The sequence below is a fragment of the Calonectris borealis genome, chromosome 14, assembly GCF_964195595.1.
Source record: "Calonectris borealis chromosome 14, bCalBor7.hap1.2, whole genome shotgun sequence".
Classification (NCBI taxonomy): domain Eukaryota; kingdom Metazoa; phylum Chordata; class Aves; order Procellariiformes; family Procellariidae; genus Calonectris; species Calonectris borealis.
In genome coordinates this window covers 4,130,680-4,144,274 of record NC_134325.1, presented here as the reverse complement: position 1 = coordinate 4,144,274, position 13,595 = coordinate 4,130,680, and the positions used below count along the sequence as shown (strand labels likewise).

Below are 13,595 nucleotides of genomic sequence, written 5' to 3'. Positions count from 1 at the left end.
TATTTTCCTCAATTCTCTCAAAGTACACCTTGTATATGGTTTATGCAAAAGAGATTCTTGGTTTTGAATATACTCCCCATTTGAGCTTACAAAATTTGCCTAAAGCACTGAACAAGCTCTTATAAATAGGAGATGATGAAATCAGTCCCACAAGGAAACACAATGAAGGGTTCCCCCCCCCGGTAAAAATTGCTCTTTTCTATAAAAGAATGCATGGCTATAGGCATGAAATCGCAAAAAAAAAAAAAAAAATTGTACACATGGCAACCTTGAAAAGAGGCAAAGATTATTTTAGCATAGCTTATAAAGTGGAATTTGTAAAGATTGGTACTTAGCTTATTGCTAAAGGTTAATTTTGTGAAGTCAGCTGTTGGCATCAAGAGAAACATTTGTGAATTTTTGCAGATTCTACAAGTGTGATATATTAAGATCTTAACAAATGAAAAATACTAACTGATCTGAGCAAAATCACACTAGATTATTTCAAGCCTTTCCAGTTCCCAAGTGGTGGTCCTTTTTATTTTCTAATACCTCTGCTTTCAGTAGTATTCATTGTGTCCTTTGCTTTCAATAGTACTGATTTGCCAGTGTCCACGTACAATCCAGCTTCAACTAAAATCTTCAGGTATGGTTTTGTCTGCCTTATCTGAACATTGCCCTTCCTGAAACACTTGTTTTGAATTGGAACTATTCCCATGTTCTTGTATTTTCTTTCAGCATGAACTATGGCTGTGGTTTTGCAATACATTATTTTCAGGAGTTTGCGTGTCATGCTGTATACCACATTAGTGAACTGATTTTGCTGAAAAATGACCTGACAAAAATGAGTTCTTTTTAAGTGAACTCAGTCTGATTCACTGTGAGGCCACACAAAGAGTTGTGTTGGCACAGCTTCAAAGTGGCATGCCATGCTGTGGGAACAGAGCAGTGAAGGTCCAGGAGTATCTGAAGCTAGCATCAGCCTCCCCCCACCCCCCACATACAATGTGCTATGTAAGCACAGCCAATTCCTTTATTTTAATCGAGCAGTGTTGCTGTGTGTTTTCTCTCATCTGTTCCATCTGCTCCCTCCATTGTTTACTTCCCTGATGTGTACATTTCCCTTTTATCACCTTTCCACCCTCTCAGGTTCTCTCCCCAGAATAAATCCACTTCTATGAAATTCAGTGGCTGACATCCGTATGCAAATTCCTGCAAACTCACTAAAAGTACGTTATTCAAATAGCCTCTGGTGCTCTTTACTGTGTTAAGCAGATGAAGACGGAAACAAAAAAGACAAAGTACCTATATTTGCATTAGCATTTTGCATATTCATTTGTTAAAGACTTGGTGCTAACCCTATCCAAACCAAAGCACAATCCACTCTCCTAGAAACTAACGGGAAGACCCCTGCGAATACTTGATTTGCCTCGTATCCTTGTGTCTTGGCAATTACAGGAAGGATCAAGGTCCAGAGGCATACCCTAGAAATGTTAAAACAAAGCCTACGCTGGTTCAGTTACAACGCTTTCTTCCCACACATCTTTTTATAGCTTGCTGTTGTTGATGGGTTTTTTAAAATTATTTTTTTTCTCCTCTGACATTTTGTTCTGATTATTGACTATGCACAGATACAGTAAAGAGAAATTACTTGAAATAACATTCTATAACAACTGCTGTTCTAGAAAGGAAACTGACAACACTGACGTTTTTGAAAGCTTTGAGTGGGGCCAATTCACATAAATATATCTGGAAACTTAACCCAAACTTCTATTTTACTAGGCCACTTCTATGCTTCACTTCTTTGCGTGATTTTGCTTAAAGTTCCTTGTTTCTATTAATGTTTGCCCCTGTCTGGCCCTGTGGCTGCAAGCTCATAAAATCTCCGGTTAGTGAATCTCCCAAGGTTGCTGTCAACCTCAGCTAGCCTCTCTCTCTTTGTCCTGGTCAAAGTATGGAGAAACCTTCCCATAGGTTATTTGCTGTGTACTTGTTGCGTCCCTCCAGCTCTCAATATCTGGCATTTAACAACTTTTCTTAGCCCTCCTCTCTGAATGTGAGAGAACTGTAATGTACTACAGTTCAAGTTGCACTTGTCGTGACAGTCACATTTCTTTTATTCCCTTTTTCTATTTGTGCAATTCTCAAAGATTTATTTGCTACAGGCATGACAAAGCCCTGTGCAAGACAGCTGGCCGTGATTTCTGCTGGTGTATTTCACCATCCCTAGGTCTTTATGCTTTATTTAGCAATTCCTCGGCAATCATGGCAGATGATTCTGCTTTGTCATTTGGCTGTGATGCAGAAATGTTTCATGCATCGTTACCAGAATTCGAATGTGCTAATTCCTGACAAACATTTTCCAAAGCTGCAACATAAATACAAGCAAGATAATGTGTATAATTGCACATAGATGTATATACATCAGTCTCTCACACAGATATGTATGCATTTATTTTCCCTAACAAATACTTCTTTTTGTCTCACATCATATATTTATATTCCCACGGCAGGTTTAGATATTTTTCCCTTCCTGGATTCTAGTTAATGCCTTCTCATACCTCCCCTTTTCCATTGCATTTATCCTTGATTAAAACACTGGTTTTGTTTCTTCACACTTAAACGTACACACTAGTTAAGAGTCCATCCAATTCATCTTTGGACCACATGCTGAAATTGAATATGAATTTTGCAGTCTTTACTGTGCCCTTCACTTCTCTGGTTTTCTTTATTCTGATCCCCTGCATCTGCTTTGTTCTTCATGTTTATTAGGTTTTAATTCAAAACATGAATGAAAACGTGGCTACTATTGGAAGCAAATAATTCCATTACACTGTTGCTGGCACTGGCCCAGTAAACTCACTGATGCAATTTTCCTTGAGTCAGCACTAAAGTCGTTAGGAGCATTTCCATTAGTAAAGTTACATAAGTATATGAGTATCTTGAGGATCAGAGCTGCAGACGCATATCCAGCTCTTAGGGTTGCTATGAGATGCAGGTTAAGGTCAAGTTCTTTGGGTCATAATATAGAGACTCCACCACAATTGAAGACTGCGGTCTGGTTGCTTTACTTGCTCCCTAATCAGTGGTATAAGGGTTTCATTCTTTCCAAGGAAGTATTTCTCTGAGTATGGTTACTATTGTGTCCCTGGGCAGCCTTGTTACTATTCTTCCCCTGAGCCCGTTACTTGCTGTCCTAGCCACAAATATAAGGAACACATCTTTCCTGTCATCCTTTTGCACTGGTAGGCTATTACATTCTCCTTTTCCCTTCCTGCAGTCTTCTCTGCTTTTGGTTACACAATTCTAATTTGCTCAAGCTTGTCTTCTCTTTTAGTGCAAGGTCTCTGTCTGTTCTTGTTGTTGCTCCTGCTCAGAGCTTCTCCAGCTGGTCCATAATTCCCTTGAAACCTGGCAGGCAAACCCAAACAGAATATTGCAGCTAAAGCTGTTCTGACCAACAGCTGAGTGACTTCACACAGGCTATCCTGTTTATACTGTCCTATACGGCATTCCTCTCTTGCAAGAGCAGCATAGCATTGCTCACTTACGTTTGCTCTGCCTGTAACCCTTAGACCCTTTCCAACAGGATTGCAATTTAGCCAATGGTATCCCATTAGTGTGTTGGAAGCTCATTGTTCCTGCTCAAGCGAAGTTCATTGTATTTGTCTCCACTGCAGTTTCCCCCTTACTATTCACTTACATCATTACTGTGAGCCCTCTCTTTTGCTGACCAATAGTTAAGGCTCACTTTTCATTAGGATTGCTAGCTTGCCCTGCACCAGTAAGGGCAGAGTAATTGGTGTAGCTTTCTTTTGCTCCACATGAAAGCTTCCTTTAAAGTTTTAAACCAATGGATTTGCTCCACCTGCCACTGAAGTTAAGGGGGGGCTTTGTGACTAATTTAACATCAGCAATACTGGGCCTACTGTATTACTATATTTAATCATTTCACCTACATATTCAAATGTACTCCTTGAGTGGGTGGAGGAATCTGATAGTGATTAAAAGTCAGGGTGTGTCCCAGCCTGCTGATCAGCATATTGGTATGAAGGAGAATTCTTACTACTGTAAGTCCTGAGAGCTAATGACTACCATACGCCTACTCTCTTAATCGAACCATTACCCCTGAAGACAACAATTGACGTCAAGCCATCCCTTGACTGGGCCCGTTTTCACAAGATATGTTTGAAAGGCTCAAATTTGACATCTCTTCCTTCCATGGACACAGCCTAACGCTGGTTAAAATCTAAAGGAAGGATGAAATAGACGCACATTCTTGTCACCAATCTGGAGATGAACCATCTGTCATTTGTTACCACACAAGGAAGAACAGCTGCACATTCATAGCAGGCTAAGTGGCAGCGACAATCCTGGAAAGAGCCTGTGGAAAGCTGGGGGGAACGTCAAGAGAAGTTGTAGGGGAAAAGGAGGCTGCGGAGAGAAGGCATGGCACAGGAGGGGTGAGGAAGCAGAGACAGGAGGGAGAACAGTCCAGAAAGAGATGTACATAGGTGTAAAAATGTTTCTCTGTGGTTCTGATCTCATTACTTTTTCTGGATAAATCCTTCAGGAAAGAATCTCTGCAGGGATCCCCCTTGTAGAGTTTCCCTACAGCCATCACAACTGTCCCCCTGAAGTTATACCTCCCTGCCAATTCCCTACATCCCAGAAATCTAGAATGCCCAAATAAGAAGTTAGGACCATCCAAAATGAAGGACTAAACAGCATTAGGACCTGCAAACTCCAGCGTCACAAGCACTGGCTGTACAATGGTACAATTCTAACAGCTCTCATTTACGAGGTTAAAGAAATAATGATTCATGAGACTGGCTGACACCTGGAATGATTTAATCAGGCCATCCCTAATGTAAATGACATTGACTCACATTTCCAGATGTAGGTGGAACTGGCAATTGTCTTTTCCTCATAATTGTCTTAACTTGCTTTGCTAGTTAGAAATCATTTTCTAGGTTATATTTCAAATCTGGTAATCATTAGAGGTACATTCTTTCCATAGATGTTTGTATTTATAGTCAATGGGAACATCTAGGACAGAATTTGACCTACAAACTTAAATATGTAGCAGCAGCCTAGATAGAAAAATCTGTACTTAAGTCTGAACCAGAACTAAAGTAAGATTTCTCGATATATACATATGTACACAAAATTTAAAATATGAATGCACAGATTGGGGCAAGCAAGATTTTTGTGGCTTCCCCTCCCCTCCCCCCCCTAATTTCTGATTGCTTGCCTTTAGGTAATCTTTTCATCAAATTTAATATAATGGCATTCTCACAGATAATGCAGGGGAAAAAACTTTAAATATTAGGATTAAAAAAAAAGTTGGCATTTTCTAAAAAGTTTAACAGAAAATAGTATATGGAAAGGGAGAAAATTAGGAAGTACTGGTCATTCCCCATTGTTTTTTCATCCAGCTGTGTTTATAGCCTTTGTCTCTTCTTTGCTTTCCTCCCTACCTTTCCTCTCATCCAAAAAGTGCGTAGACCATGTTCCTCTTTCTGGCTATTTATCTATTCTTTCCCAAGGCATGGACTTATTCCAGACCCTTGCAATTAAACAATGCTCCATGATGTTACAGTGATGCAAGCTGACCGTAGTTAAGCTGACTGCAGTGGAATGTCATGACTTTGACCACAAAGATTTGACCCAATTACTGTGACCTGACACACTTGCAATCTAGTACAGCCTGAAGTCTCAAAGCAATAGCCCCTGAAACCACTAGAGACTTACGTGAAAGCTGGAACCAAGCAGAACAAGACTGAATTAAACCCAAGAGAAATGCACTCCAAAACCCTGTAATTCTATTACATAGTTTGTTAACATAATACACGCTTACTTTGCTTGTTAGGGGACATTAGGTTAGATGTCCACATGCTTTTTAAGAACTGAAGTCTTAACAATCCAGGAGGAAATGACAGAGCTGACTATATCCTCTTCCAAATATATATTCAAATATTGGGGACATAATGCAGTCTGTGTGCTGACTGATCAGTACGTAGTGAAGCTCCACCGCAGTGCAAAGTGGTGGTAAGGCGATGTGCAGTACTTGAACAGATCCCCGCAGTGTTCTCCGATTCTGCCCAGAACAGCTACACTGCAGTACCTGAGACAGCTATAGAGGAAGGTAAGGAAACATTTAATGTGGTCAGCCTTCGTGCCTAAGAACCACATCTGCAAATCTTATGCAGCAGGTTTTTTTCTGGTGATTTTGCAACATTCATAATACAAGGAACTCCTGGTTTTGTTTTTTTCCACCTCTATAGTATCTATAGAGCAGCCTTTAAAATCATCTTCCCCACCCCTTTAAATACCAAAGCAACATTTCCCTGCTCCATTAGCGCCGTTGGGTGGAACATAGCACTGACGTGGAACATTTGCACCTGTACATTACCGCAATCACACTGAAAGTCACAGGATTTATTCCTTGGAAGTCAAACAACAGGTAGAAGATAAGGCAAGAAAAACCATCAAAGTGTCAAATCTCACTAAAAACAAAACAAAAACCAAAACAAACAAAAAACCAACAAAAAAAAGCAAGCTACTTGGCATTGCTTATTGGCTTTGTCTGTAAAAGCTCCCGAAAGCTGCACGCAGAAACTTAGGAAATATCACTCCATAATAGTCCAGGATCTCATCTAGTGTAGATTCTTAGCTCCGTGTAGGGCTACACTATATTCTTGCATGGATACCATTCAGAATCCTGCAAAATTTTTGGACTTGTTTTGCCATTCTGTCAGTATCACTTTTCTGCTCTTGATGCTGGAAGACTTCCTGGCTTGGAATATGAACACAAGAACAGCTGTAGAAGATCATAACAAATTCCATTTAGCTCTGCATCCCATCACAGACGGTGGCCTGCAGGGATGCTGAAGAAGTCGTATAAGAACAGGATGGAAAGATGAAGTAATACTTCCCCAAAATAAGCTCTCAGTCTTTAATGTCATGGTTCAGAGATGGCTTGATTTAAAAAAAAAAAAAAAAAAAAAAGTGCCCTGTGCAGTGCCAGTTACCAGCTGCCTTCCTCACTTTCCAGTCTTATAAAAGCTTGTGAACAAAGCTTCTGTTTCTGCATCTTATCTATTTTTGTCTCCTTCACTGTTGTTCACTACCCATTGAGAACCAGAATTCCTAAACTGAAAATCAAATAACGTGCCATTTCTGGAAAAAATTAATTATCCAAACGCAAGAATATTCCTTATAAATATCAGCAACTCAGTGTCTTTATTCCAAAAGAGAAGTCACGGATAACCACATGATCAAATTTTGCAAGCTAGGATCTAGAACTAGACTTAAAATTAACCGCTTGGGACCTAACTATGAGGCCAAATTAACCGTCAGATTACTTTGTAAATTGCTATCTATTCCAAGTTCATTGCTTGTGTGTAGATATAAATAAACGTGTACTATCTAGGACAGTGATGAATGGTGACTAAATGTACCCTGGAAATTCAGTTCTGAATACTTTTTTCTAATAAAATCCTTTGTCTATCAGCAAGTTCCAGGAAGTGATTTCTGTACTTTAGAATAGTAAAAAAGTGTTGTTATGACTCTGTATTAACTATTTTTTCCCAGAATACTGTCTTCTATGCTCTTAGGAGATAAAGCTGCATCTCGCATCTCCAGTGGAAAAGTAGACTCAAACAAAAAGGTGGGCTTTGCTATGACTACCATTATCAATAATCCAAAAGAAGTTCTTTTAGGTAAGACTCTTAACCGGACTAGTCTGATATCCTAGTGTTCAGGATGAACACTTAATTCTCTCCAGAAGTGACTAGCATGCAGGCAGGGAGAAGAAAGAACAGCATCTTCAAACCAGTGATCTCTGACAGAAGTTTGGGGGGTGGATACAGAGGTGTGGAATAGCTGTAGGGGAAAAAAAATCATGAGAGGGTCCATAGTCACTTTTCAGAGTCAGATCACAGAAAAAGGCAACTCCAAACAACGTTTTCATAGAAAACATAAAAGAAGAGAAGAAAATACAGAGGCAGCAATGGTGAAGCAGCCAGGATTTAGGCTCCCAAGAGACTTCCCAGCCCAAGGGAACAGCTGAAGGGCTTGCTCCCTCTACTGGAGCATCCTAATAGACCCACAAGAGACTTGCTAGTTTGACCCACTTTTAAGTCCACAGCAAATCTCTTTGACTAGGAAATAAAGATTAACGCAGGGTTGATTACCATTGCTGGCTTACTCTCACATGGATTTTTAAAAGGACTGAATATGTACTCGAATATGCAGATGAAGGCAGAGGGCAGAGAGCTATTTCATTCCTTTTGTTTTGAAAAAAAACAAAATAAGGCATAAAAGTTGAAATCTGTATTTTTCAAATCATATCAGTTCAGTCAAACTGGAACGTAGGAAAAGTGAGCAGACCTTTTCAGTGGTTCATGTAATGCAGAAGAAGAGCTCTTGTTCTCTTGTTATATGACCTTTGCTCTAGGACAGATTACTCGCCGTCATTCCTGTAGCCACATACAGAGAAAACGACCTGCCTTTTTGAACTGTATGTTCTTATTGAGTACAGCCTGGCCTCAAATACTTTGGCTTATGAATAAATAGCCTATTCCTACAGGAAACAGAGAGTAAACCTCTCCTAAAGTATCTTCAGACCATTACAATGTCATCACTTAGTTAGTTAGTGTCGTGTTGGATAATATAAGTCATAGTAGCATGATGCATAACGACATCAAGAAACTGTGATTCAGACACTCACTGACACAGCTCTACTCTTGCTTGCAATAGTTTGTGGCTGAGGCTCCTCTTTCTCTCTTGTAGAATTAGGATTGCCTTTGGGCTCTGAGACATCCCACGTAGCGTTGGACAGAGTGCAGGATCTTGCACCTTGCAACTCAGCTTTCTGTCTGCTAAATGAGAGTCGATAGAGCCTTACTCCTTCATGCCTTTTTATAACTTAAGTTACATAGCTTTGGTGTGGAATCCGCTTCTTCCTGTATATAATGTCCAACATTTGGTACAAACACCTCCAATTTTTGCTGAACCTTATAAGCATAATAGTAAGAGAGTAAAATATTTGACTAAAAACTCAGCTAGATGTAAATTAATGGATTTTGTGACCTCTCCAGTTTAAACAGCTTCTCATTTTCCCATTTTCTGTCATCTCAGTGAACACGTGGTCTACTGGTGATCACCTTAGAAATTCAATGGAGGAAATGGAAACGAAGCTCTGCAGCAGTGACAAAGAGGAAGCTTTCAAAAGAGAACTACCATACTGCACAGGAGAAATAGACTTCACAGCTTCTGGGAAGAAACGTGGAAAGGTATAGCACTGAGGAGTTTTAACGCTCTAACACTATTGCTGTTCAGCTATTACTTCTTAGCATTAAATGTAGAGACTGTAATAGTGAGCCACAGTGCGAGGCACCACATTGTACTCAAAGTAGGGACCATACCTCCCTGGACATGAATGTGATTTAAAATAAGGCCTACTAATATACAGAAATCAATCACTTGACTTGCACTGACATGCTACAAGTACAGTTGATCACTTTTTCCTTTAAAAAAAAAAAAAAAAAAATCAATCATGTTGCTTCCTTCATTTTGCATCATTTCCCTGTTTTAACCTCCTTCTGCCAAAAATTAATCACTATGGCTTTCAACATTCTAAACATACTTCCGAGCCATTTCAAGACGCTCCTTAAAGTTCTCTCTCTCTGTTCTGCTAATATGCAGGGAATGATGTACATGGATAGACCCACCTCCTCACTAGTCCTTTGCATGCATTAGCAGTAGAGCAGAAGGAATTCCTAGAATCAGAAATCTGCCTTAAGATTTTGTTTCATCGTAAAGTCTTAAGCACAAAGCCAAAATATATACAGAACAGGAAGAAGCAATAGAGTCATGTAACACGTCCTTGAAAAACAGACATAAAATCAGGCAAGTATTCCAGCTAGTGCAGAAACAAGAAACACCTATGAAATTTGTTGGCTTTGCTAATCTGCCATGGAACTGAAGGCAGTTCAAGAGGGATAGCAGCATTAAAGGAGAGAGCAATATGTCAGTCTGCAACACAGAATTAACCCATGGAACTGACCCAGTTAGTGAAATGACAATTATACAGAAGCCTGCTAAATTCATCCAAGTATTTGGTTCTCTATCAGGTCTTGCTCAAATAAATTTTTCTTAAATAACCAAGTTGATGATAAATTTCCCTCTGCATTCACCATGAACAATATCTCTACTGTATCCTACTGTCCCATTGTTATTCAGTGTTTTTTTGTTTTGTTTGTTGAAGTTTATTAAGGTCCCGAGTACCATCCATCCTGGAATTATATTCGAAGTTATGCTTAACAAATGGAAGCTACCTGCTCCCAATTTGGTTGTCTCTTTAGTAGGGGAAGAAGAAAATTTCCAGATGAAGCCTTGGCTACGGGAAACCTTAAAAAAAGGACTTACAAAGGCAGCTCAAAGCACAGGTTAGTGCTTTAGGCTTTAAAGAAGGAATTTATATTCCTACTGAATTCTCACATCTAGCATCCAGTGATCTTTTAATGTCAATGAGCCTGCTCACATGATTATTTTCGGAAGTTCAAGGCTTTGCTGAATGCAACCTACAACCTGTATTTAAATAGCTGTAAAAATGAAAGTTATTGTATTAGAAATAGCAAAAATAACTTATTTCAAACCAAATTATGCTAGGCAACTATTCCTGAAGTGTAAAATTACCTGACATTATTCCCTCAGAGATGACACTAGAAAGATAGCATGAGATGGGACCAAATACATTGTCCCTCTTCGGTGCCATAGCAAAATAATTTTTAAAAGAGCATAGCAATTTAACTTCAACAAGAGTGAATTTAGGTCAAAAATAAGAATTCATGTTTTCTCCATTCTCACTTTTTAGCTACCAGTCAAAATCATGTTACAATAGTTTTTATTTTTTGAAGATTGTTTTCTTCAAATCTAAGAGTTGAACAGACTTTGTTAGTATAACAGCCCATGATTAGACTCAAGTTTAAACAAAAAGACCTTCATAATGTATAATGCAAAATAAGTCAGCTCACTTTCTCCCTGGCTGTTCACGTGAACAACAAGAGTAGTGAAAAGCATTTAAAACCAAAACCAAAACATATCAATGTCTGGGAACATGCATGGAAGTGGCTTTCATTTAAGATGACATTTATTTCCCCCCCATAGCTTTATGAAAATACCTGCAAAATGAAGTGAAAATATCTGTAAGCATTTCACAGCAAGCTCTTCGTTTAGCTTCACTGGTCCAGACAAGATTGTAAGAGTTTTGCTTTGTAATGAAACAGCCCAGTACTGAAGCTCTTTTTAGTACTTTTGTACCACACACACATCCTCTATCTCCAGCTGCCTTCTATACTTAAGACTGGACAGCATCAAGATCTCCAGTTCCTTTATATTACATATTTGAAAAAGGTTGGTTAGCTGTTTACCTAGGGTTCTTCAAATTCTTTGTCACCATAACAATACTGCTGTAAATCCTACTCTCCTGAAGAATTCACTCTCCAATACACACAAGAACAAGAGAAAGAACACCAGATTAGGCAGGTTATTCCCAAGCTCTTCTGCTACCAGGTGATTGCATGGGACTGTTCAGTCCTCGGTTCAAGCCAACAACTTCCTCCACCCCGACCTTTTGCTCTTCCTCGTTCAACAATCAGACCTGCTTGGAATAGTAATGTTTCTGCTCATTTTAGACAGTAGTCTAATGGACACAGCATTCTTGGTGGGCATATTGACATCAGAGTAAAGATGGCAACGTTGCATCACATGATATGTGAAGCACATTTGCTTGGGCATATAATTTCTTCTTGTTTTCCTTATTAAAGTCTGGCATACTTCATATGTATTTTAACTCTAAAAGTTACAGTCCATCAAGACCTGTCTACAATTTGTCTATTTAAAAAAAAAAAAAAACATAAATCTAGTACTGCAAGTAATGTTACTTGACGCACAAACATGTTGAATTATAAAGAAATTATCTAACGATTTTTAAAAAATAATTTCAGGTGCCTGGATTTTTACCAGTGCTTTACATGTAGGAATAACAAGACAATTAGTGCAAGCAGTCCGAGATCATGCACTGGCTAGTACTTCATCCAGAGTAAGAGTGACTGCCATAGGAATAACTTCACTCAGAAAAATTCAGCACAGAGAAATTCTGGACAACACAAAGGTATTTTTTGCTTATTCTACTCATGAGACAGGATTGTTCAGAAGTAACCTGCCCTTTACAAAATTTGGAAGTAGTAGGCAGAATAACGTTGATCTAACTTAAAAGCAAAAGTGGGGTTTAAAGTGTGTTTTGGGGGAAAACAGAAATAAAGAGCAGGAAGAATTGCTAGACCCTAATGATTCTGTGCCCTGCACACTCAGTATAGTTGGCAGCAATTCTGCAAATATCCAGCAGGTGACAGCATTAGACACTAGCTCAGCGGCCAGAGTAAGGATGAACGTCAGGGAAAAAACATGCATAATAAGGTACCTTTAATATTTTTTCCGTTGTCCACTTACTGCAGAAGCACTTATTCCAAGCTATTTCATAAATACTGTAAAAAGTATATTTTCTAGTATGGAACATGCCATAAATATTTCAAGACCAAGTTTTCTTAAGTAGTCACTGAATTGGTGTCTAATATGCAAAAACTTGCTCAACACACCAGGCCAAAAATGCTAGCCATGCAGGATTTTGTCTAGTTATTGGGAGCTCTAGAGACGTCACAATTCAGGTCAAAGTAATCAAAGTTCTTGGGGGGGGCAGGGAGGAACCACACAAATAAAAAACCTCCCCCAACAAAACAGTTGCTGAAAATGTCAAGACAAGTTGATGCTGACTTGGCTTGAAGGTGGAGAAAAAAAAAATTACGGCATGACCTCTTGTCACTGGATATACAGCCTGGCCTAAGCAGAATATTATAACAGTAAAGTAGGTGTGTAATGACAACGAATGACTGTTGCTCTGTGTTATGTTACTTTCCTGCAGAAGCTAAGAAACAAATGACAAACTCGCACCTAGTTCTTCTCTCAGATAGCTAGCAAGTACCAGCTAGCAGCTGGGAGACTGTTGGACCATATCAGCATTTCATTGTCATTGGGCTTCCCCTTTTTCCACCCTTTTTGCCAAGGACAGCTACCTGTGTGCTCTACCAGGCGGAACTCTTTAGCTGGAAGACTAACCTATTTGTGTGGCTGAACTGGTCCAAAAGGACCTCAGAGGAAAGGATTCAGTTCATTCTGTTTGTGAATTTTGTTTAGGAAAGTTGCTTTGGCAAATGTAAACTAAGTATTTCACCTCCTTCCCAGGCTAAGCGATCAAAATGCATCTGGATCTTTCCCAACCAGCAGCTACAAAACAAGTGCTCTGGTCTTTTTATTGCATTAGATTTTCTCCCCCTTAACTAAAGCCCGAATTCTTTGTCAAGGAATATTTCGTGTAGAGCGTTCCTGACCCTATGACTTCTGGCACTGCTTCCACCCAAAGATGTTCTGGATTTTAGTCAGTAACTTTAAGACAAAGGAAATATAGACAGGGATGTTGATCTAAACCCAGTTCTCTTTATACTTGGCACTAACACTAGCAGCTTGTTGAATAAAATAGAGCTAACAATCCA

General features: G+C 39.2%; 1 protein-coding gene across 1 annotated transcript in view; it reads left to right on the top strand.

Annotated features, from left to right (window-relative positions):
* Positions 1-9,129: 9,129 nt before the first annotated feature.
* TRPM5 (transient receptor potential cation channel subfamily M member 5) overlaps positions 9,130-13,595 on the top strand; it is a 39,712-nt gene continuing 35,246 nt past the window's right edge. The window contains exons 1-3 of the mRNA XM_075163021.1: positions 9,130-9,278; positions 10,253-10,433; positions 11,994-12,160. Coding sequence (XP_075019122.1) covers positions 9,162-9,278; positions 10,253-10,433; positions 11,994-12,160 — 465 coding nt within the window. The 5' untranslated portion in view covers positions 9,130-9,161. The remainder of the gene's footprint in view (positions 9,279-10,252; positions 10,434-11,993; positions 12,161-13,595) is intronic.